General features: G+C 37.5%; 1 protein-coding gene across 5 annotated transcripts in view; it reads right to left on the reverse strand.

Annotated features, from left to right (window-relative positions):
• Positions 1-12,204: 12,204 nt before the first annotated feature.
• The window catches only part of ELF1 (E74 like ETS transcription factor 1), a 115,647-nt gene continuing 101,239 nt past the window's right edge, over positions 12,205-26,612 (reverse strand). For all 5 annotated transcript variants that reach the window (XM_081127929.1, XM_081127932.1, XM_081127931.1 and 2 more), the window contains exons 6-9: positions 24,557-24,640; positions 23,634-23,826; positions 21,773-22,222; positions 12,205-14,189 (exon numbers count right to left, since the gene is read on the reverse strand). In XM_081127929.1, the coding sequence (XP_080984055.1) occupies positions 13,586-14,189; positions 21,773-22,222; positions 23,634-23,826; positions 24,557-24,640 (1,331 nt within the window). In that variant the 3' untranslated portion in view covers positions 12,205-13,585. The remainder of the gene's footprint in view (positions 14,190-21,772; positions 22,223-23,633; positions 23,827-24,556; positions 24,641-26,612) is intronic.

Here is a 26,612-nt window from a genome sequence, read left to right on the forward strand (position 1 = left end):
ATCGCGCTCCATTGTCACAATGGGCCACACTCTTAGATTACTGGAGACAGCCGAGCGTTCGGTGCCCCGTGACGTCGTTTGCCGCTACGGGAAAGTTCCCAGGTGGCAGCGCGTCACTCCCGGGACCTTGGCGCTGGGAACCCTCAGGAACTCGCCAGAAGTCGTTCTGCCCTGCGAAAGCTGGACAGAACGGAGCCTTCTGGTCCCGGTGCGGGCGCGCTGCTCCGTCCCCCACGGCGCCACAGGCTCAGGTTGGCGTCCCAGTTGGCTTCCCAGATTAAGAAGGAAAAGGTGCTCCTTCGGAAGGCACTGGAAGGAGGAAGGTGGGCTGAAGTCGCAGCGCTGGCTGCTTTGCTTCCCAACCTAGTGGGTCGGCCTCTCCCTCACCGGAGGTCGGGCGGAAGCAGCTTCCAACTAGCGCTCCCGACGGGGGTGGGAGGAGCAGGAGTGGGAGTCAGGGACTCAGGAGAGATAAACAAGTAAAGGAACTTGAGTGTTAGTACGCCCAAAATCTAAGCTAAGCCCCTGGATTCAAAAATGTTAATGCCCTCCAGAAACTTAAACCCATGCTGATCTAAGTGGTAAAATGGAAGAAGGGGAAGAGTCATGTGATAACAAGGTGGGTCACTTAGGGGAGTATAAACTATAGGAATGGATTTAGTTTACGATGGAAATGGAAAAGGTAATTCAGAATAGGACGTGTCTTACAAAACATAATGTGAACTCCAAAATTAGTAGAGCCAAAATTCAAGTTAGAAGCAGACTCACTGGAGAGGTGAGTGACTGCCAGGTCACAAAGCTAGAAGTGTGGTCTGCTGAGAAGCTTCGATGCGATTCTCTTTAAATGATGCTAATCCATTATAGGCGTTTTAATCAAAAAAGGCAGTAGCAGTCAAATTTGCAGTTCTAAGTATCCTATTATGCTGTCTGTGCTGTGAAAAAATTATTAAAGGGAAAAGAACAGCTGTTGTGAGACCACTGCTGTTTTACAGGGGTAGGGAATAGGGAAGATTCCCCTTTCCTTCTTCTGCTTCTTTTGGCTGGCCAAATACTCAAATTAACAAAAGGCAGATTGACAAGAGAAAATCAAATTTAATATCATGTGCTATGGGAACACCACATACAAGGGAGAGTCAGAGACCATGCATTACCTGACAGGTTCAGAGATAGAAAGGAAGATTGAAGTATATAAGACATCCTGAGCTAGGGATGATATAAGGTATTTGGGGAACTTCAAAAGGTCACTGGAGGATGATAAGAGCAGACATTCAGTAATTAGAAGTTTGCCCTGTCCTATAAATAGGTCAAAAGAAGTTATCCCTGGTAATCTCTTTTGGGCTAGGTCACTAATTCAAATTCTTCTAGGTAATTGGCAGAAGAAGGCAGAAGTTTCTCTTAAGCCTGACGCTAAAATTGCCTTTACCTCAGAGTAATCTGCATACCACTGAGGCACATCTTGGAGTATAACTTGTTCTGGACCCTCACACAGGCCAAAGTGACTAGTAAATAGGTCAGTGATTGTGGGGATGGAGAGGCAGGTTAAGAATTACAGAAATATTTGAGGTAAAACTGTCTAGGTTTGCTGATCTTTGATGGTTAATGCTTTGTATCATATATAATAAAGCTTTGCCTATGCCAAGGCCATGAAGATATTCTGTGTTTTCTTCTAGATGCTTTATTATTTTACCTTTCACATCCAGATCTGATTTACCTCAAATTAATTTTTGTGAAAGGTATGAAGTTGGAATCAAGGTTTATTTTCCCCTAATATGGATATCCAATTGACTCAATCTTTTTTTAAAAAACACCACCATTTGTCATGTCCCCCATTAAATTCTTTTAAAATATTTTTTATTTTTCAATTACAGTTGATATATAATGTTATATTAGTTTCAGATGTACAACCCAGTGATTGGACATAACTTACAAATGGTCACCCCAGAAAATCTAGTACCCTTCTGACATCATACATCATTATTACAATATCATTAACTATACATCCCTATGACTGTTCTGTAAGTACCAATTTGTGCTTATTAATCATTCACATTTTTCACCAACCCCCTACCCCCTTGCAACCGTCAAAATGTTCTTTGTATGTATAAGTCAGTTTCTGTTCTGCTTGTTGGTTTGTTTTTTTAAATATATAATCCATCTAGAAGTGAAACCATATGGCCTTTGTCTTTCCCTGCCTAACTTATTTCATTCAGTACAATACCCTCTAGGTCCATCCTGTTTTTGCAGATGGCAAGATTTCATTCTTTTTTATGACTGAGTCCTACTCTATTGTATATATGCATCACTTCTTCCTTATCCATTCATCTGTTGATGGGGATACGTAAGTTGCTTCCACATCTTAGCTATTGTAAATAATACTGCAGTGAACATATATGCAGTGAGCATATGTCTATTTGATTTAGTGTTTTGCGTTTCTTCAGTTAAATACTGAAGGCTGGGTGGAATGGCTGAGTATTTTTTTGTCTTTGTTAAAGCCTTTTTTTAAAAGTCTATTTTGTCTAATATCGGTACCCCAGCTTTTATTTTTCCATTTCCATGAAATATCTTTTTCTATACCCTCATTTGTTAGTATATTCTTCATTTCTGAGTGGTTATTTTTTAATCTTTATTGTTGAAAGTATTACAGGTGTCCTATTTTTCCCCCCCATTGATCCACTCCACCATGCCCCCACCCCCTCCCCAGGCCTTCACCCCATTATTGTCTGTGTCCATGGGTTATGCATATATGCATATAACTTCTTTGGTTAATCTCTTCCCACCCCTCTTCCCTGTGAAATGAGTCTGATGCATGCTTCAGTGTGCCTGGGTCTATTTTGTTTGTCAGTTTATTTTGTTCATTAGCTTCTTAAAGAAGATCCTTCAACATTTCTTGTAGTACTGGTTTGGTGGTGATGAACTCCTTTAGCTTTTTCTTATCTGTGAAGCTCTTTATTGGACCTTCAATTCTAAATGATAGCTTTGCTGGGTAATCTTGGTTGTAGGTCACTGCTTTTCATCACTTTGAATTTTCTTGCCACTCCCTTCTGGCCTGCAAGTTTCTGTTGAGAATTCAGTTGACAGTTTTATGAGTGCTCCCGTGTAGGTAACTGCTTTTCTCTTGCTGCTTTTAAGATTCTCTGTCTTTAACCTTTGGCATTTTAATTATGATGTGTCTTGGTGTGGGTCTCTTTACGTTCCTCTTGTTTGGGTCTCTCTGTGCTTCCTGGACTTGGAAGTCTATTTCTTTCCCCAGGTAGGGGAAGTTTTCTGTAATTCTTTCTTTAAATAGATTTTCAATTTCTTTCTCTCTTTCTTCTCCTTCTGGTACACCCATAGTGCAAATGTTGGTACACTTGAAGTTGTCCCAGAGACTTTTTACACTGTCTTCATATTTCTGGATTCTTTTTGCTTTTTGCTTTCCTGGTTGGTTGTTTTTTGTTTCCTCATGTTCCAAATTGCTGATTTGATTCTCAGCATCCTCTACTCTACTATTGATTCCCTGTAAATTATTCTTCATTTCAGTTCGTGTAGCCTTCATTTCTGATAGGTATTTTATTAGGTCATCGATGGTCTCACTTGTTTTCTTAATAGTCTTATTAATATCCTTGAGAATCCTTATAACCAGAATTCTGAACACTGTATCTGTTAGCTTGCTTGGTTCTATTTCACTTAGTTCCTTTTCTAGAGATTTCTTCTGTTCTTTCCTTTGTGACATGTTTCTTTGCCTCCACATTTTGGCTGCTTCCAGGTGTTTGTTTTTATGTATTAGGTAGAGCTGCTATGTCTCCTGGAATCTGTAGAGTGCTTTGTGTAGTAGGTTTCCTTTAGGGCCCAGTGGCTCAGCCTCTCCAGTCACCTGAGCTGGGCCTTCTAGGTGCTCCCCTGTGTGGGCTGTGTGGACTGTCCTGTTTTAGTTGAACCTTGGTTGCTGTTGGCATCACTGGGAGGAATTGACCCCCAGGCCAATGGGCTGTGAGGACCAGCTGCAACTACAGCCAAAGAGCTGCTGTGTTGGAGACACCCCTATGGAGCAGGATTTACTTCAGTGGGGCTTTGGTGATCACCAAGTCCTCCTCACTCATGGATATGGTAGGGTTATAATCCAGTGTGGGCAAAACTGACCACTATGTACACTGTCTCTGGGGCTTCCCGAGAGGTGCAAAGTCAGCCTCTGCCTGTGCCCTGCCCAGGGCCACCCAATATGAGCTACACAGTAACCTGTAGATGGCTGCTACTTGTGTTGGTCTTGGAGGTACTCAGGAAAGGCTAAGCTATGAACCAAAGCAGGCTGCCTCTAGCACCAGGCCTTGGGCCACTTATCAAGAGGTATGGGGCACGCTGAGGCCAGCAGCTGCTTGTTTGAGAGATTTTAGAAAAGTCCTAAACCTGAGGCAAGAGAAGTCACTTGCATAGAAAAGCCACTGAAAATGGCTTGGATGAGCCTGCAAATAGAGAGGGGCGGGGTCTCCAGGAATCACCAGAGCAAAGCGAAAGGTGTGAGACAGGTTATGGTGCCTGCCTGCCAACTATGTCGGGGAGGGTTCGTCAAAGGAGCAATGGCCTCTGCCAGCTCTTCTGTCTGGGAGGAAGCTAATTCCAGGCAAGTTAGCTCCTCCCCTAATATCCCAGGTTCTTTTCAAGCTGCTGCCCCAGTGCTGGAACTCAAAGGGAGTGTGACTGAGTTAATTCCATGCACTGGCCCCTTAAGAGGAGCTGCCTCTACATCTTTCAGCCTCAATCTCTGCTGGTTTTTACAGCCCCAAGTTGTGGGGACTTCTCTTCACAATACTGGAACCCTGGGTTGGGGGCCTAATGGGGGGCTGGGACCCCTCACTCCTCTGGGAAACCTCCACAGCCAACATATCCCTTCCAGTTTTAAACTGTTGCACCTGGGTGTGGGATCAGCCAGTTTCCGTTATTCTTCCTCGATTTCCCCCAGTCTCTGCCCCTTCTACTGGTCTCGATGTGTTTCTTCTTTAATTCCCTAGTTGTAGGACTTCTATTCAGCTAGATTTCATGTGGTTTTGAATGATGGTTCTATATTTTAGTTGTAATTTTGATGTGACTGTGGGAGGCGACGGGTACCCCGTTAACCTACACCACCATCTTGTCTCTAATTTTTTGTTTTCTAGTTGTTTTTATGTTTCCTATCTCTTTGTTGAAGTTCTCACTAAGTTCATCTACTCTTTCCCTAAGTTCATCGAGCATCCTTATAACCAGTGTTTTTTCATTTCATTCTTTTAATTCTCACCTGAGGATATGTTTCCATTGATTTTAGAGAAGAGAGGAAGGGAGAGAGAAACACTGATGTGAGAAACATCGGTCAGTTGCCTCCATGCCCTTGAAGGAAAATCAAACCCACAAACTTTCAGTGTGTGGGGTAGTCCAGCTGACTGAGCCACACCAGCCAGGGCATAACCAATGTTTTGAACTCTGCATCTGGTAGATTGCTTGTCCTTATTTTGTTTAGTTCTTCTTCTGGAATTTTGTTCTCTTCTTATGTTTGGGACATGTTTCTTTACCTCCTCATTTTGTTTGTTTCTATGTATTAGGTAGAGCTGCTATGTCTCCTGGCCTTGGTAAAGTGGCCTTATGTAGTAGGTGTTCTATAGGAAATGTTAAAGGGTCTTCTTTAGGAAGAAAAAAGATTTACAAAAGATAAAAAATATACACAATAAAATAGCAACATATACATATCTATCAAAAATTGAATCTAAACAAACTAACTGAACAAGCGAAACAGAAACAGACCCATAGATACAGAGAACATTTTGACGGTTGCCAGTTGGGGTAGGGGGCGAATGGGTGAGAAAGGTGAAGGAATTAAGAAGTACAAATTAGTTGTTACAGAATAGTCATGGGAATATAAAGTACAGCCTAGTTAATATAGTCAATAAGATTCTAATAAGTATGTATGGTTTCATGTGGGCATGAGACTTATTGGGATGATCACTTAGTAAGTTATGTAATGTCTAATCACTAGGGTGTATACCTGAAACTAATATATCAACTGTAATTGAAAAATAATGTTTAAAAAAACAAAGAATGAATTGCCAGTACATACAATGATATGGATGAGTTAAGACAGAGTATAGCCTGGCTGGTGTGGCTCAGTGGTTGAGCTTTGACCCATGAACTAAGAAATCAAGGTTCAATTCCCAGTCAGGGGACATGCCGGGGTTGCAGGCTCTATCCCCGGAAGGGGCGTGCAGGAGGCAGCCTATCAGTGCTTTCTCATTATTGATGTTTCTATCTCTCTCTTCCTCTTTGAAATCAATAAAAACATATTTTTTAAAAAGACAGCATATACGTAACATAATGTTGAGTGAAAGAAGCCAGACAGAGTACAGCCTGATTGATTCTATTTGTACAAAGATTTTTTTTTTTTTTAATTCTTTGAAGGTCATCAGAGGATGATTTAGATGGGAAGGGCCATGAGGGAAACTTCTTGGATGCAGGAATATTACATAGCTTGACCTGGGTGGTAATTACATCAATGTGTTCAGATGTAAAATTTTATCAAGTTGTACACTTAGCATTTTTGCACTTTATGCTTTAATAAAATAGGAGGGAAAGATTTAAAACAAAGAAAATCAACAAACAATCCATTTGAAATTTTTAAAAACATGACATTTACAGTGGCATAAAAATAAATCTGACACAGCATTGCAAAATGTGTACATTGAGAATTACAAACCATATTTAAAACACTTAAATAGAGAGACACCAATGTTCATGAGTCCGAAGACTAACTCATGTTCTTTCCAAATTGGTTTGTAGATTCAACATGATCCCAAGCAAAATCAAAAATTTTTTCCATTTTAGAAGTTGAAAAAAACTGATTATGAAATTCAAATGAAAATGCCAAAGATTTTGAATAGCCAAATCAACTTTGAAAAATAACACTACCTGATTTCAACACATCAACCTTCTACATTGGCACAAAGATAGGCAAATCAATAGAACAGAATAGAGTCTGTAAATAGACCCATACATATAGAGACAACTGATTTTCAACAATAGTCCAAAGTAATTCAAGGTAGAAAGGATAGTCCTTTTAGACTTTTGGATATACAAAAGCAAAAAAGTAAACTTTAATACATACCTTGCACCATCTACAAAAGTTAACGCAAAGTGAATCTTGGATCTAAATGTAAAACTCAAACCTATAAATCCTTCTGCAAGACAGAAAATTGTTGTAACCTTGGATTAAGCAAAAGATTTCTTAGACATGACACCAAAAGCCACATCTTCTTTTATGATCATAAAAGAAGTTGATAAATTTGACTTTACCAAAATTTAAAAGTTTCTGCACTTTGAAAATATTTGCAAGTCATATATCTGATGAAGAGCTTGTGTAACAGAGTGAAACACTTGGTCTCTCTGACTCCATCTTGTTGAAGCCTGAGTTGTTCCCATGGCCTCAGGCTAATAGCTCCTGCTTCAGACATGCTAATCATCAGAGGAATTCTGCTTGGTGCTTGAGTTTTTACAAAAACAGTTCTATTTTCCCTTCCCTTGGCATAAAAAAGTCTGAACTCTGTACTTTCTAAATATGGATTTGAAGACAAGGTCTCCCATCTTCTTCATTGGTGCCTTCTCGATCAATAAACCTCTCTGTACTCCAAACTTATGTTTTGAGTTTTGGCCTTTCAAAGTGTCAGGCACACAAGTTAGGACCAGTAGCACTTGTATCCAAGATTTATAGAGTTCTCAAAACTCAGTAATAAAAAAAACAATTTAAAAATGGGCAAAAAAATTTTAACAATCACTTCATCAAAGAAGATATGTGGATCACAAAAGAAACACATGAAAAGGTGCTCAAAATCATTAGTCATTAGGAAAATGCAAATTAAGACCACAATGTGAAATCAGTGCACATTCATTAAGATGGCTTGAATATAAAAGACTGACCATGTTGGAGAGGATATGGAGCAACTGGAAGACTCATATACTGCTGGTGAGAATGTAAATTGATACAATATTATATGACACAGCCAGACCACTCCTAGGTATTTACCCAAGAAATATGAAAATACATGTCCATATAAAGATTTGTAGAGGAATATTTATAGCAGCTTTAATGGTAATGGCTGAAAATTAGAAACAACCCAAATGTCCACCAATGGGTAAATAGAAAAACACACTGTAGTATATCCATGTAATGGAATATTGCTCAGCAATAAAAGGAATGATACACACTACAGCATGGATGAATATCAAAATAATTATAATAAGTGAAAGCCAGACAAAAAATAGCACATACTATTTGATTCCATTTACATAAAATCCTAGAAAATGCAAACTAATATATAGTTACAGAAAGTAGATCAGTAGTTGTCTGAGGGGTAGAATGGGCCAAACGCAGAGAGGAACAGCAAGACGGGAAAGGTTACAAAGGGGCACAAGGAAACTTTTAGGGTACAGTTCACCAAACATATGGATAACTTCACTGCTTGATTATGGTGATTTCATGAATTTATACTCTCTAACTATGTGCAGTTTATTACATGTCAATTATAGCTCTACAAAGACATTTTAAAAACATGTTCAGAGCTGAATAAAAGAATTGGTAATCAGCATACAGATAGTATTTAGCAACATGAGAACATGAGCATGAAAACAGGCAAGGAAAATATGTAGTCTAGCCACATATTTAATAACTATTGAGTGCCTACTATGTATAGATGTTATGCTTGGGACTGAGGGTACTGACTACAACATTGGCTCTTTATAATCTAGTGTTGGAATGACACATATCAGCAGACAATTATTTAGTGTCATATGTGCCCAAATGGGAGAAATTAAAGGACTCTGTGACAGCTGTGGCAAGGTTTTAAGAGCTCAAAGAAAGCTCTCAGAGGAAATATGTCTAAGTTGAGGACTGAAGAACAGGTAGGAGTTAGCCAAATAGAATGAGATAAACTGTGCCAAGCAGAGTTACAGCAAACGCAGAGGTCTGGAAAGTAGAGGGAACACAAAGAGTTGGCAATTACAGCTTTAGAGCTGTTCGTTTGCATAAGCTGATTCAAACCCTCTAGCTAATTTGGTATTCTAGTTTTGTGCTTTTCCTAAATAAGGCCCCCTTACCCACCCAACCACCAAACTGTGTTAATTCAGGCCCCACAAAATCTGGATTTGCTCTATAGAGGAGCCTGATCGTTCTTTTGGGCAGCTCAGAATCTAAGCCTTCTTCTATGTTGGGGGAAATTAGCTAAATCTTAGTTCCCAGTGTGGCAACTTCCTCTACAGAAGCTGAAATGCCAAACTAGTTGAGAAGCTGAACTTGATTTCTCAACTACCCTTGGAGTTAAAGGCCTGGACACTTGACCTAGGTTCTGCCAATCACATAAATTAGTAGCTAGTTGACACAATGCATCAAAAAAGGACCATGGTTAATTCTCTCTAGGTGAAGTACCATCTATATTAAAATAAAATTCCTATTGCAGTAGAGACAAAACTCTATTCTGAGTTTTACTGGTACAAAACTCAGTATTTTTTTTAAAAAGTTCACTGATTTTTTAGAGGGAGAAGGGAGAAGAGAGAAACATAGATGTGAGAGTGCAACACTGACTGGCTGCCTCCTTCACATCCCCCACAGGGGATCAAGCTCATAACTGAGCATGTGCCCTGACCAGGAATCAAACCAGCAACCTCTACATGCACTGGATGATGCCCAGCCAACTGAGCCACACCGGCCAGGGCGAAAACTCAGTATTTAATGCTTGGCAAGAGTGGCTATAATTTCCTCACAGGACCAGTTTTACAGTGTAGTTTTGCAATTTGTTCCTAGCATTGTGACTCAGATTGATCCTGATTCTCTAGTCCTTTTGTCTGTTCTGTGAGCTACACAACATCCTTCTAATAAAATATTTTATGCTGAAAACCAGAATCCATCACTGTTACTAATGACCAAGAACCCAAATTGACAATTTGGTATTTGGAAGTGGGCTACTACAAAAGACCCTACTATGTATAACAAGCCAGGTGGAAGAGGCAGAATGGAAGGCACTGAGGACACAGTGCTGGGAAAATGGGGACCCTGAGAGAGGGAATCAAACTTACAGCATCAAGAAGTGTATTCTAAAGCTGAGAAGCCTTGGAAAGTATTCTTCCCAATGCTCATACTAGATGTGGCTGTGGAGGACAAGAAACTAGGGAGCCACAGCTGATCTGGAAAATCCCATCATGACTAGTCATGACTAGTCATGAAAAAGGAACAAGTAATTGAATGAGCCTTTGGCGGATCTCTCTTTGGGAAAGGAATTCATGTTTCCTTTAGGCATGAACATTTTTGAAAGTGTATGTATAGGAAGAAAGATGTGTATGGGCAATAGTAGGCTGCATCATTTCACCCTTATTCCTTGCCACAGAGCCCCAATTTTGTTTGGCTGTCCCATCTCTCCAACACACGACTAAGTCATTTTATGGTAATCCTGCTTCTTTAGCCAGCAATTGGTTTAAGGGGCATATGACCAATGTAGCCAAGAAGCTGTGAAGAGATGGTGCTCAGGGTGTTACTGATAAACAGAAACATAGAAGGAACTACTGCAGCTATCTTGCAATCATGGCAAGAGTCATCCTGGAAACTAAAGCAAAGTCCTGAGGATGGAAAAGCAGAAAGAGGGAAGAAACCTGGTTGCTTAGTATGGCCACTGAGCTCCCAAATTAACCAACCTGGAAACCTCCTAATTCCAGATTTCTTGTTTTGTGCTATTTAATAATTTTGAATTGGGTTTTGTTTCTTGCAATTTAAAGAATCCTAATCCTGACAGTGTGATTTGCAGAGTAAAATTTGAAGGCTGGCAGGATCAAGAAGAGGTGAGACCGTGCGGGCCTCAACTTTTATCTGAGGACAGTAAGGAACCACTCCGAAGGGATTGAATGATTAAATTGGCACTCCTGTTGCATTGAGGAGAACAGACTGGAGTGGGACAAAGCGAAGCAAAGAGTATGAGAAGAACAATGACCATTAGGTAAAATTAAGGGGAGCAACAACCTTTGAAGAAGTCTCTGGAGAAACCCAAGAGGAACACTGAGAAGTTATAAAGGCAGGGGGAGGACAGGGAAGAGTTGGGTACTAGAGATAAGGCAATAGAGAGTTTCAAGGAATAGTGAGTTATAAGATTATCAAATGCTGGAGAGGTCAAGGAAGGATAGAAATCTGGCAATATGGAAACTGATTACTATTTAGTGATCTTTGCAACAGTAATTTCAGGGTAATACAATACTAAAGGGCAAATGCAATACTAAAGAGGGTTAAAGAATGAATGGAAAGTGAGGAAAGCAGCAGGGTTATAGGTTAAGCACAGTGACAGTGACATCACAGGTATTTCTCCTTAATAAATACATGTTGAATCAATGATTTGATGTACGAAGGCCACGTACTGAGTGAGAGCTATGCCCCTTCAGGAGTTCAGTATGACGAGATTATTTTAGGGGATGCACAGCTAGAGAGAGTGCCGGGGGAGGGAAAAACTTTCCTTACCCCTCTTAGTGTCCCTAGCTGGGCCTAAAAATCAAACTGACAAAGACAGATTAAAGGTGAAAAGCATGCAAATTTATTTAATACAAGTCTTATGTGACATGGGAGCCTTCATAAGGAAAGGAAGACTCCAAGAAGTGGTTAAGCATGAGTTTTTATACTAGATTTGATGAAGAGTGAAAAGTTGTGAAAAAAAAGAATAAGAGGGCTTGAGCAAAGGGTAGTAAACTGGGGAAATTCAGCAAGGCCTGCTCATTCAGATCCTTCTCAGCATCTCTCCCTCGTTAGAGATAAGAATGCTCCTTTTAAAATGACATTTTGGAAGAATATTAACTGACATGAGAAAATGAATAAATAAAGTAACTTCTGGATATAGGGGTATAGGATTGAGATTGTAATTTCCTTATATTTTCTGTTTCTCTTCTCTATTCTATTCTGTTAACCAATTAACTAATTTCTAACTAGAAAACTTGTTTTTAAAATTATGTTTAATATTATCGCTGAGAACATTTTATTGTTTTCTAATTTTTGGAGCTTTGTAATCCATTGTGTGATGTCTGGAAACTGCCATTTGGCATGACAGAAAGGAAAAATAAAAGGATGACATTCTGCAGTTCTGACTAATGGAGTTTGTAATATAAGCATTTACTAACACTGTAAATACTAGCAACATTTTCTGTATATTTGTTCTTAAGAAATATTTACTTGAAAACACAAACATTGAGAATTTTTACATGATTTATTTAATAATAAACCAATTAAAGATACAAAAATGTTTAGAGGATTCCAAAATTTAAATTTTTGTTTAAATACAAATTCACTCTGTAATATGAAAACATATAACATTAGACCTCTAAACAAAATGATTTTTTCATCTACAAAAATTTCTTTTTCTTATACCAGAAAATTTGCAGAAAACAATTTTTCTTGTGAAATTAAATGTACATTATTTACAGCTGAAAAAGTGATCTAAAAATTATTTCAGAAAGTTGGATATACAAGTATATTATCTTTGTATGCAATCCCCCCACTCTCAATTTAAAAAAAAAGATCCAAAATATAAAGCAATTACGCCTTTATAGCAACTGACTACTCAAATTGATTAACCCAGGGCTTGTTTGCTTTCTGAGCCCCTAAAAAAGAGTGTTGACTCTTTCAGAACAGCGGTGTATCAGTTAGTACTCAGCAACATAAACTTACTAATGGACCACAGTGCACAGAGGCCTAAAGAGTTAATGAATGAAGTATTTAGGAAGAATTCAGGTTCATAGCAATCTTACAGATAATAGAATTAATTTATAGGGCCACTTTTTCTGCAATATTTTCACTATACTTACAGTAGGAAATAAGCTGTTTTAATTGATATAATTCTAAAATATAGGAGTTGGAATCATAAAATTTAGAACTTGAAATTGAAGATCATCTAATCTTAATTTAAATGCATTCCTTCCTTTCATGAGAACTGAAGCCTAAAAAGAACAAGTAGCTTGCAAAACTAGTTAGGAAGGCCACTCTTAGGTTGATGCTTTTATATTACCCTGCTTCTGAAACAGGTTCAACCATCATCATGGGCGCATTTCAATTTTTAATGTTATATTTTACATATTCATAGTTCAATGTACAGTGCAGCCAACTAAAAGTCAATCTAGTGAAATCATAATTTTAACAAAGCATAAAATAGGTGTCTTGCATTTGAAAGAGTCAAGACTTAACTTACAAAATGAAAATAGTTCCTATATAAGTTTCCTGTCATCTTCTATTTAAGTACTGTATTTACAAAAGAATCAGAAAAGGTCATACACTGTAAAATTTAAAAAGAAACTTTAAAAATGCTTATGATATAGCAACTGAAAAAAATCTCAAAAGAATGTCTTCATAGTATAAAACGCCTGTTCCTTCACAACTGAATTCTGAAACATTTGGAGAACAAAGAGAAACACTTTGGTTTTCCTCCTTTATCTAACAAAGTCAAAGTTAACTATTATTTTTTAAAACTACAAAATTAGGAACATCTTTAGAATTTGTCTTAGAGTCAGATAGTTTGCATTCAATTGGAAATGTTCAATTAAAAAACAATCATCCATAATTCTTTTGGTATTTTAATTAAAAAGGGTTGGGTTCTAGCAGTTCATTTTGTTTTGTAGCTACCTGAGAAGTAAATCCATTGGAATTGGAAACCACCATCACGTAAGGCTGTGGCTGTTGCTCAGTTTTCTCAGTGTCTTCTTTCAAATTATCTTCGACCTCCTTTTTCTCTACTTCCTGTATAAGAGTTTTTGTTTCTTGAGTTTTGATAACTGAAGTGATTACAGTGCCAGGTGGGTGGGCAACCAGTTGTGAACTGCGAGGAGAAAAGGTCACCACAGGTGAAGTAGTACTGAAGGATGGAGATGAAGCCACGCTGACGGTTCCATTGCAAATGGACTGAACATTGCTAGTAAGAACCTGCTGTACATGGGCAGGGCTCAAGACAATCGAAGGAGGAGAGCCCGGCTTCTGAGACTGTAACATGACATTTTCTTTCAGTACTGTCATGGGCTGTGATGATGGAATGGCTTGTAAAATAAATTTCTGAGAGCCAGCACCCGACGATGGGTCTGTGCTGGCTATAACTGTCGTGATTGGCACTGTCTGGAGTGTTACTGTATGCAAATGCTGATTCCCAGGAGACACAACCACTGGAACTTGGGTTGGAGCCTGTATAGTCCTATTGAGATTAGGGAATAAAAGTGAGAAAGTTAACATAGTTTACATCATTTAAAACATTAACATTGACAAGTCACTTTGACAAAATACAAGTTATGTATTTGAAATGCTATGTCCCATATTTTCAACGTAACAAACATCATGTCAGACCCTGCAGTAAACACTGTACATACAGAAATGCCCAACACAAAACTCTCAGGCCATTAACTATGATAACACCTGGTAAGAAAAGAAAAAAAAGTCTCTACAAAGTACCACATTAACACAAATGGGAAAGCAATTTTGTTGGGGAAGATATCAAAATGTTTGGCAAGAAGGTTATGTATGAGCCCCGCCGGGGTGGCTCGGCTGCTGAGCACTAACCCAGGAACCAAGAGGTCACCGATGCAATCAGGCCCAGTTGTGGGCTTGATCCTCAGTAGGGGGCATGCAGGCAGCAGAACAGTGCTGTTTCTCTCTCATTGATGTTTCTATTTTTCTATCCCTCTCCCTTCCTCTCTCTAAAAATCAATAAAAACATATTTTGGGGGGAAAAAGTTATATATAAACTGCCTGAAAGAAAATGAGGAATTTTTTAAAAAATGTTTGAATCACTCTCATTATTTTAATATTTGAAAGAATGTCATCAACATGCTCATCCACAATTACCAAACTTCATGATTATAATTGTTTTCAACCTGTTTCCCTATATATATAGAGAAAAAAATGCTCAATTGACTAAAATAAAAAACACCTGAGCATTAAATTCGTAAGTGAAAGAATTATGAGACGAATTTTAATACTTCACAGTTCCTATCACATATTACATAAAACAAGTCATGAATATAATTAACTTGTGAGGGTTCTTTAGGTTGGCAGAGAGAGCAAAAAATAAAGCCAAGCTTTGGTAAAATAAATAGAACTGTGTTTTAGCTGTTTTCTCGGCTCAAATAACTGTCACAAAATTTAGTCATAAAGCTACAATTTAACGTAAAATCCTTTAATAAAATCCATTTTATGTAAGATTGTTAATCCCACTTATTGAATAAAGAGGTACATAAATGATCCTGAGTCAATCTAATTTTAAAAGTTTGCAGCTGTGGAATTTATAGTTACAGCCATTGTTAATAAAAACAAATGCAGTTTAAAAACTCAGCATCTGGATCTCAACTGTGTTTTCTCTGAATTCTATAAAGCTATTTTACAGAAGATAGATTATTGCTACTTCAAATGGTTAATAGCTAGATGAGTCCCATAAACCAAATGTTAACTATTGCCAGATTATTACAAGGTAAATTTTAGTAAATTACAGTTACGTAGCCTGCCACATATGTGAAAAATAAAATTATGGAGGAGAAAATAAATGCACTAGGTGGAAAGGTGAAAAGAAGACTCAGTGCAACTCAGAAGTTCAAAGGAAGTGGAAAGACACAGGGTGACTCAGACCTCACCCATTCATGCGACACTGATTCCCAAGTTCAGACTGCCACCAAAATCACCACTGTCAGGATCAGTCCACAGCTGGATATTAGCAGCTCCAGTGAAGAACAGAGCTACATGAGAATATAAGTCAGGTAATGCAGACTGGATAGGTGGGCAGGGTGTGGCTAAGAATCCAGGCCAGATGTACTATTATTATTGGGCAAGCAGGGATGAATCAGAAGGATACAGAACAACTTTGGGAGCCAAGGAGCTTTCCCAAAATACACTGTGCCTCCCTTCTCCTCCTGCCCACCCGAATCAGGACATCTTGTGTAAAATCTGAGCCTGGGTATGGTACCTGACCCTACAACCATATACCATTTTTTCAAATAAAAAAGATCCAAGGCTTACCATGCCAAGAGTTCCTGTACATGTACATATAGATAGAATAGTACTTGGCATATAGTAAGCATAGATTTTATCTATAAACATGTATAGCCTTGCAGCCCTGTAAATACTATTATCCCCATTTTACATATGGAAAAATTAATGCACAAAGAGCGTGAACAGTTTGCCTAAGGTGACCAGTTAGGTAAGAGGCCACCTGACAGCCGAGCCTATGTGCTTGACCATTACAACACACTGTCACTTCCTAAGTCCTCGAATAACTTCAGCAAAAGATGAATATTTACTATTATATCTTTAAACTGTGGGCAGTTACAGCTCTCCAATCCACACCTCTTCCCTTCCTCTCTCTCTCTCTCAGGTGTGGAGCAAAGCAGTAACGTGCTTGGAAATTTTCCATATCGCTAATCAGGCCTAACACTAGACTTTGTTCAAATTAGAAAAAAATGTCCTTTTATTGAAATACCTGACTGCCATCTGCCAGGAAATGTATATACTTATGTACAATGTAAATATATTGGTTTATTTAGACAAATTCTAAAACAATTACTTTTCACTAATAAAAAGTTCAGAGATTATAGGATAAAATATTATGCAGCCTTTTCCCAGCCACAGGAATTTTTAATATTTTTCTTAATCAATGATGAAGCTGTCAGTTGTGTCTGGTAAAATTATATTATTTTTTAAAAGGTTATGTTACAGTTAACTACTTTTTAAATACCTAAGCTTCTTATAACCAGCTGGTAAAATACTGGTAATTTAAAATTCCTCAAACTTGACAGGGATACATTCTGAGAAATGCATTGTTAGTCCATGTGTTTACATAAATCAACGATTTTCAACTGGTGTGCCACAAGAATTTTTATTTTTTATCTACTGATTTTAGAGAAGGAAAGGAGAGAGTGGTGAGATAACGTGGAGGCCTAGGACATTACTGTACACTACAGCAGCCTTTATAAACACTGTCCCACAACCTCTTCCTCTACTTCTTCCCAACAGGGTCAGAAATGGAACAACTGAAGCTGACAATGCTGCTCCGGGAACAGAGATGTAGGCTGGACTGACTGGAAACAATGAGCAGCAACTGGCTGGGTGAGGCGGCGGATCACTGTAATAGTGACTGTTAGGAGGGAGAGGAAGGCGGCCCGAGGATCGGTAGGAAGAAGAAATCAAGATGGAAAGATAAAGGAATATAGTGAATTGTCATGGCAACATGGTTTTGGCTACTGCATGTTGGAGCAGTGGTCAGACTAAGAATCTCTGTGGTATTCACACGCGCGCACACGAAGCTGTTTAACATGGAGAGGGTGTGGAACTGAGGACTCAGTATTTTGACTTTGAACATCTGTTTTTGGTTCCATGACCCTATCTGGCACAAAGAGCTCTCTCCAGCATTGAACTGACGGAAGAAATAAAACCTATTTATACTTTTCATCATTACAACCTGAAAACATTTCCAAAGCACAGGTACGGGCTAGGCTGGCTCCACACTACCACAGAGAGCTTTTCCTAAAGTGGCAGCAGCACTTAATACTTGTTAAGGTGGCTCCTGTGGACCTGTGTCTTGTACAGGATCTTAGGCCCTCAGGAAAAATTTTACGGCAATGTACTCTGAAGACGACCAAGCTAGATTTGCGGGGGTTGTAGCGCTGTGGGTACAGGCTCCTCTGTGCTGGAAAAGGTCAGTGGTGGTCTGCCTGGGATGTAATCTGTACTCTCAAAATTGAGGTGCTCCGAGTAAGTGGGAATCTGTTTCCAAGCCCCACCAATATCGCTCCCGCCAGAGAAAAAAAATTCCTCCTGAACCACATACCCTGCCATGTCTTACAGGAAATTCAGCTCCACTGTAACCTTACAGGACCACCATCACGTATGCACTCCACCACTGGCAGAAATGTCGTCATGTGGTGCATGACTGTATAACACTTAGCTTTTGTTGAGTATCTACTCAGATGTCAGGAAATGTCTTTTAACTGTTATAAACATCTGTAAAGTATTATCATCTATTTTGTAGATGAGGAAACAGACTCAATAGTTAATTAATATAAATCAATGTCTCATCTAATAATTCACAAGGCTGGAGGACTCCATTACACTGCTTTTAAGGTAACTTACACATTATACATTTTTAGAGGCTAATCTATTTAAAAGACCCTAAAACAAACTATTAGTGCTTGAATAAATATTATAGAGAAAGAGGTTATGCTAAGTATATGGACTTCCAAGTACATAAAGGGACAATTTTAGTAAAATATTTTACCAAAGGTTTATTTTTGTTATTTCTTTGAATAACATGAAACCAGAGTCAAAATTAAAATTTGTATAAACCAGACCACATATATCATAGATCAATTAAGAAAAGCTTAATCGATTTCAACATAAATACATGCAATTATGTGATGTAAAAATAAATGAGCAAAGGAAAGAAATTGGGAAAATAAAAAACATGTTGCTACTTCATTGTAAATAACTGATAATTCATGCAATTTATGTGAATCAACAGGCAGTATGGCAAATCATTAAGCTCACTGCTTTGAATTAAACTGCTTGCATTAAAACACTGTCTCCACCACTTACTAGAGGTGACCAGGCTCCTTGGCCTCTCCTTGCCTCGGTTTCCTCATCTGTAAAATAGGAATAATATTACCTACACCTCATTGAGCATGAGGATTCTATACATCAATATATGTGAACTGTATGAAATATATATGAAATACAGAGTGTTTTAAGTGTCAGCTCTTGTTGGATATTAACTTAATAATTAACCTAATTTTACGTCATATGTATTCCACCTTCTTTCAACTACAGAAAAAAATCTCTAAAAGACCTTTGATTTTATTAATAAGCAGTCATAAAATAAAAAATGACATAGCCAAATTATTTTTAATTTTCTTAGAAGTGATAATATGGTTATTTAGGATAATGTCTCTATTTTTAAGAGTTGAAGATTGAAATCTTTAAGGGTAAAGTGCCATAATGATAAATTGCCAAAGAGAAAAAAAGGGCATAAATAAATATATAATGAGAAAACAAATAAGGTAAAACGCTATCAATTGAAAATCTAGGTAAATAGTAAATAGGTATTTATTGTACTATTTCAACTTTTCCATAGTTTGAATTTTTGCATAATAAAAAGTTAGGGTAATTAAAAATACAAATAAAAAAAGAAATCACTAAACAATAAATTAATAGAGACTAATCTAATAATATGTTAAAATTTCAAAGTTATGTACAATTTGCTTGAAACTTATTTAACACTTATTTTCCTTCTATGTAACAGAAAGAAACACCATAATAGCAAAACCTGAATAATTATATTCAGCAGCTGTCAGTCTTCAAAGAGTATTGCTATTCATTAACTTTTGCCTTTCCATATCTAGTAATTTCAGGGAATAAAGTGCATTCAGTTAAAGCTTTGACAGCTTTAAAATAAGTAGGACTTTTGGGTTGAAAATAAAATATATAACCAAATGAGAGGACTTTTTTTTAAAGGTAAAAGTAATAATTAACAATGTATTTGGATACATACATATAAATATAGAATAATTTCTACAATAAGGAAGTATGTTTTAAAGTTTAAAAAATTAAATTTTGTATTACTTCATGCTCTAAGTAGTCCACTTAGAGAACTCATTGCTCTATGACATTAAAGAATGAATATATACACTGCTTCAAAATAAATTCTATAAATATGACAAGGTGTTATATGCCAGATACTATGTTAGATGCTAGGAAAAAGACAATGAATAATTTCTGGCTCCTACAGATTTAAATATATAGGAGGAGACAGGCATTAAAGTAAACTGAAACACCTGGTTTACATACTAGACTGAGGTAAAGGTAGTCAGTTTTCGCCGGAGAGCAAGGAAAGAATTATGAACAGAGAGTAAGAGCTGGCAGCAGAGGCCACAGAAACTGAACTGCACTCTGTGTGCAACACAGATCTAACAAAAACTGGAAGAAGGCAACATAACAAAGCTATGAGGAGCAGTAATATACAGATTGGACTGAAGAGAAAAAAATATTAGAGGCAAGAAGCAGGCAGAGTCCACAGAGCTCTCGGAGACACTGAAGTGAAAATTCTGAGAGGTACATCAAAGATAATTACAATATTTTCATCTTTTTTTTCTTTTTTAATTATTGATTTTTAGAGAGAGAGGAAGAGAATGGGGAAGGAGGGAGGAAGTGGGGGGGAGCAGAGAGAAACATTGATGTGAGAGAAACATCAGTTGCCTCCTGTAGGCACCCTAACTGGGGATCAAACCCACAACCTAGGTATGTGCCCTGACCGGGAATTGAACCTGCAACCGTCTGATGCATGGTAGGATAATCCAACCAAATGAGCCACTTGGCCAGGGCTCATGTCTGGTACTGAATCTGACTGAAAAACTGACATTCAGAGTAATAAAGTATCCTAAATAATATCACAATTTAGTATCTTTCAGAGCTAGATGGGTACTGTGGTGTGTGTTTTTTGGAGGGGGGGAGGTATTCTGAAGGTCTGTAAAGGAAGCTTTGATTACAGATGCTAAAAAAACACTGAATACTCCAAGAAGAGGAGGGCAGCACTCCCAGTGATTATCTGTGATCATTGTATGTTTCTTATTAATACAAATACATACAATGATAAGATGACAAAGAGCCTAGAAACCAATGGAAGGAACCACATACTTCCATAATGAGTCATCACATGTAACCGATAGGATCTGGAGGAAAATAAAACATTGAAAGGAAATAGAGAGCTAAATAAGTACTTCTTTAATGTCAGTTAAAGATGTATCATTCCTGCCCAATTAAAGTGAAAAAAGAAATGTGATCTTTTTATCCCTTGCACGTCCACTAAAGATGTAAAAGAATTCAATTTTCACAATGTCAAAGGTTAAAATGAACCATACAAGAAAGACTGAACCACCTAAGTTTATCTCAATTCTAGATTTTGTTTGCTTATTCCAAAAATCCAGCATCTATATTCTGGAATATACAAATACAGGACTGAAGTCAACCAAGGAAAATAATCCAAGAATCATTTTTATTAGATTTTCAAGGGCTCCTATATTTTATTGTAATTCACGTTCTGGAAATTCATGACAGTAGAAACAGAAAAATGGAATGTTATCTAATTTTCTCCCTCTTTCCCTCTTCCCCATTTTAAATCAGCCAAGACCAGTCCCAAATTTCTGCAAAACATCACTCTAATGCAGATAGGATTTTCTTGATCGATTTGTTTCGTATCTTTCCTGAGGCTATGAGGCAAATTTGATTCGATTAAGCCAACTTCTACCACTCCGAAAGCCTGAAAAAGAGGACCTTAAGTTCTGGCCCTCCCTACCTGTTTGAACTTTGGAACTAACTGTTCCACAGCAGGATTTTCCCAAGGAATAATGTTTATATCTTGGAACTCAATGCATTCCTTAAGGTCATAATATGTACACTTTTGTTGAATTTTTACAGCTTCTGACTCTGAAAAAAGATCTGAAACCATTCTCTGGGTTTTCTTATATGTGGATCCCTTACTGTACAGACCAATCCAGTTATAAAAAGGTATAGTGGACTAGACTTTAGAGTAACATCAAGTAATGTCAAAGTGAAAAATAAAGGAAACATTGTACAATCAGGGCTGAAATACACTGCTGCTGAAATAATCTGTTGACCAAACAATCTAGCTTGAAATCTATTATCATTTTTATTTTCACTCTGAATCTTGACCCACTTAACAAATAATGGCTTGGTTAGGAACATCACATAATAATACACGTCAGTAAACACTACTTTTCTCACCTAATACTTTGAACAGAAGAATTTAATGTTTCATCCTGCACGCAACTGATTACGGCTGCTTCTCCTTCTGGGACAGCTTGTACTGGCTGTACGACATGAACAGTCCGGAAGAGCTGGGTGGGATATGGAGGTTGTGTGGGCTGCACTGTCCTCAGGACTTCTGATGGCTGTGCAACTTCCACAGGATCTTTGGTTTTAGTAGCTTTAGAATTCCCTGGTTTTAGAACTGTAGTGGCTCCTCCTTTTATCCCTGGACTTGAAGATACTCTGGATCGGCCTGCTTGGTTCCTGCTTGAAGTGGTTGTTGCTGACAGTGATGGATCTGAAGACTCTATGCTGGAACTTGGATCCTCATCATCTATATAAATAAGATCTTTTGGCATTTCCTTAAACTGATACACCAAGCGCTGACCTTCTACTTTTGCCAGAATACCCCTTTGGTAATAGTACCTATTCAAAGCAGACAATTCCATCAATATTTTATTCAATTAAACATAAATGAAACTAATATTCACCAAAATAAAAATTCTTAAATCATAAACTAAAGTTTAAAGTTGGAAACAAAGAAGAAAAGAATTTCTAAATGAAGGGCAATTATTTTATATAAGACTGTAATTAAAAACATTATTTTCTAGCCCAGCTGGGTGTGGCTCAGCAGTTGAGCATCAACCTAGGATCCAGGAGATCGAGGTTCGATTCCCAGTCAGGGCACGTGCCCGGGTTGGGGGCTTGATCCCCAGTGGGAAGCATGCAGGAGGCAGCCGATCAATGACGATCAATGAGGACTCTCTCATCATGGATGTTTCTCTCTCTCTCTCTCCCTTTCCCTTTCCCTCTCTGAAATCAATAAAGATAAATTTTTTTAAAAATTACGAAATAAAAAGAAAAAACATTATTTTCTAAATATATGTAAAATACACATTTACTCAAAGATAGAGTAAAGTCCCTATTACCAACTGAATCTAAAACCAATTCTAATTGGGGGACTGTTGATAAAGTATATGGATTATTCTAGCCTTCACTTTTCTTCCTTCCCTACCCTTCTGTTAACTTGCTAGAATCATCAAATCGAGTACCAACCTCAAGAAACTATGTCCCTTCCATAGCTTCCTATAACATCCCTACCAGTTTAAATTTGATTCTGTAAACTTAATTCAGTTTTCTATATAAAATTTAATGATGTATAAATAGAAAGGATTAAAATTTTGTCAGTTTAAATTAAATCAATAAGCAAAAAAGTGTAAGTAAAAAAAACTATAACTAAACACAGTTCTAGTTTAAGGTTATCAAGTTATTACATCATTGTTGCTTTTAATAAATTTTTCTCAAATACATGCAATCTTGAAGAACATATGACATGATCACAGAAAAACTAAAAGTGAGTTGAATAAAACTATATACCAGTTGAAAATTTTCAATGTTTAACATTATCCTTAAAGCAATGACTTATGCCACCATATTACAAATCGTACTGGAGATTTACGTTTAAAAATGCACCCTTTATTAACTACCTGCATCACCACTATTTGTATTTTGTGCTGAATTTAAGTTTAATGTCTCAAAACATATCAGGCCTGTGACCAATTTACAATAACTGATAATAGCTTAACACTTTCTGATCCCTTTATAAATAAAATATCTGTTTGCATGAAGATCTTTTTTGGAAGGCAAACATTTTCCCAGATTGAAATAAGGTTTCAATTTAAATGTACACTGATTTCTATAAGTAGTGTGGTTTTAGCACTTCAATATACAAAATTCATCATTTCTTAAATTCTTTAACTTTCTATAATTAATCTATTTTTTTTAGTATTTAGGAAATTATATTCTTAATACAATGAACTACAAAAACTTCACATACCTGAGAGCTCTTCCCATGGTCTCATAATTCATATCAGGTTTATTTTTGTGCTTCCCCCACAACCTGGATACTGCTTTAGAATCTACCAATTTAAAAATGCCTTTTTCTCGCTGGGTCCATTTGATATATTTAGGACAAGTAGCTTTGTCCTGGAGCAGTGCCAGTAAAAACTCCCAAAGATAAATTGTGTTTCCTGAAACAAAAGCAATTTCTTTAAAATTGACCGAAATTTTATTTGAAAGAGCACAATAAAACACAACTAAAAGTCTTACAAGTTCCATCTATAATTACACAAAGATATTACACAATTCAGTTAGTACTGGTAATATAATGGTTATAATTTTTAGAGCCTAATATAGATATTTTTATTAGTCCCATATAAGATATCTCGACAGAGCAATCTTGCCAATTAGATTTGAAGTGACTTAGGGGAGAAAGCACTTTGAAACAATTTCCCCCCCACTTCAAGAGCCATTACATAAAGAAACAGTGAAAAAGACTTGTACAAAACCTTTCAATAGTTGTTCTCTTTATATTAAAAAGCCAGTGGGTTAGTCACAACAACTTTCTTCAAATTTGGGCAGGAGTTACTAAAATACTAGAACTCCAACACAATGTAATAAAATGTCTATAAAACGAAACCTAACCTGGCTGAACTCTTCCAAGAGACTAATTATTACATGAATGAATGGATTATTTGGACAGGTGAGTGAAAATCTTTTAAAGGGATTTCTTTAGCTACATTATTACCATGCTCTTTACAGAAAGTGGCAAGTGTATCCTATAAGCATGTGGCAGCAATAAGATCCATTTTAATATGTCAAGAAAGCTGGTGGTTTCTGCTTACAATATGCAGAAATTTTAAAGCAATCTGAAAGTTATCTGACCCGTAAGTGTTATAAGGAAATTACAGTAGTACTTACCCTTTCCATCTTTGTTTTTCTTCTTCACAGATATATTTGGTGTAGTGGCTGGGGAATCTGGTCGTGGTGGTTTAGTTTTTCTCCCTGAAAGCAGAACAGCTCTGCATAAATATTTGCCCTCAAAAGTGTGAAAGAGTGGACAATTTAGCTGTTTATATGTAAATGATATTTTGTCCATCCTAAATTTCAAGTGCCAAACACTTTATAGGTGGATCACATATAGTTTCCTTAAGTACTATTTACTAAAAAATAAATTCAGTAAAAATTTAACATTTATATAGGTTAGATCACAAATAGATTGAAAATTATATTTTGTCTCATTTGTAAACATGAGGTTAAGTTTAAAACATTAATCTTCTCTTTGAGTTGACAATACTGACAGTGCTTTCTTAAAATTCAGTGGAATATTCTTGATTCTGACAAAACTTGAGCTAAAAAAAAAACCATGCCAATAGTTTTTTAAGGTAGGAAAAGTAATTTTTAGCTTTTCTCTCTTCTAAAAATATCTCTGCATAGTTAGTTCTCAAACTGGAAACTTCCCCAAATTCTAGAGATACAAAAATTAAATGAGGCAAAATTTTGGTAAACCACATAGTCAACTTTTTATTTTCCTGTGTGTTAAGTATCTCATTTTTCTATACTTTTCTGTTTACAGCAAACAAACTTTATAGTTATCCATCATCCAATCTCTAAACAGGTCCATTCCAGGAGTGTTAAACTGTATTTTGTGCAGCCTTAGTCTGGATCAACCAACTACTCTAAAGCCTTGTTGTAATTCTTTCTTGCCACTTATCTAGAATCACAATTTGTTGGCAATGTTGCCTGTGATTTAGGTAGAAATGATCATGCTGTCTGAACAGACTGCCATTCAGTACATGAAAAATAAAAGATTAAGCATAATTGGATACTTTAGTTAGTACCTCTGACCCTAACATTCTTGAGGCTGGTTCTCTCAAGGGCGAACATGAGTCAGAGAGAAGAGCGTAAAAAATGTCACTCTTCAGGCCCCTCTCAGGACTACCAAGTGTATAAATGTGGAGCCTGGTCAGCCAGGTGTCTCAGCTCCCATCGCTGCAGCTACCTCAGAGGACCCACTCTTGAGGCAGATACTTCTGGTTGACTGTTAGTGAAAACAAGTATTAGCAGCCAAGAATTCAGTTAGCTCCTGTCCCTCCTATCACTCCCTCTGTGCTTTCTATGTACCTGTGTCTTTCTGATAGATGCCATCTTCTTCATTCCACTGTATTCCACCACTAGCTTAGTCATGACAGACACACAGCCTACCCAAGGCCCACCCCTCCAGCCTTTTCCTTACTATTCGGGGGCAACATGCACAGCTTCATGTGAATTACAGCCTAGCTTGGTACTGAATTTTTTTGCATTGATTTGTTAGGGAAAGAGGAAGGGGGTATGAGAGAGAGGGAGGGAGGGAGGAAAAGGGGAGAGAGAGAGAGAGGGAGAGGGAGGGAGAGGGAGAAACCAACTTGCCGCCCCACTTCTTTATGCATTCACTGGTGGCTTCTTGTATATGTTCTGCCTGGAGAGAGAACCTGCAACCTTGGTGCATCAAGAGGACACTCTAACCAACTGGACTTCCCGGCAGGACCATATCAGCCTTTCACCAATAAGTAGGAAGTTCACCTTCTACTTTTTAAAAACAGTTTTGTTGATATACAATGAACTGCATATGTTTAAAGTTGATAACTTCATAAGTTTTGACATATGTATACACCTGTGAAACCATCACTACATTTAAGATAATGAGCATGGTCTTCACCCCCGAAAGTACATTGTGGACACCTGTGAAACCATCACTACCTTTGCCCACCCTGCCAATTCACAGGTCACCAAGCATTCGTCGTTGTTTTTTAATTTTTAAATTAAATTTCTTGGGGTAACACTGGTTAATAACAGTAAGTTTCAGTTACACAATTCTATAATACATCTTCTGTGTATTGCATTGTGTGCTCACCGCCCAGTCTCGTCTCTTTCTGTTACCACATATTTGCCACCCTTTGCCCTTTTGATCCTTCCACACCCCCTCCCCGTCTGGTAA

The sequence above is a fragment of the Miniopterus schreibersii genome (assembly GCF_964146895.1).
Source record: "Miniopterus schreibersii genome assembly, chromosome: 2".
NCBI lineage: Eukaryota > Metazoa > Chordata > Mammalia > Chiroptera > Miniopteridae > Miniopterus > Miniopterus schreibersii.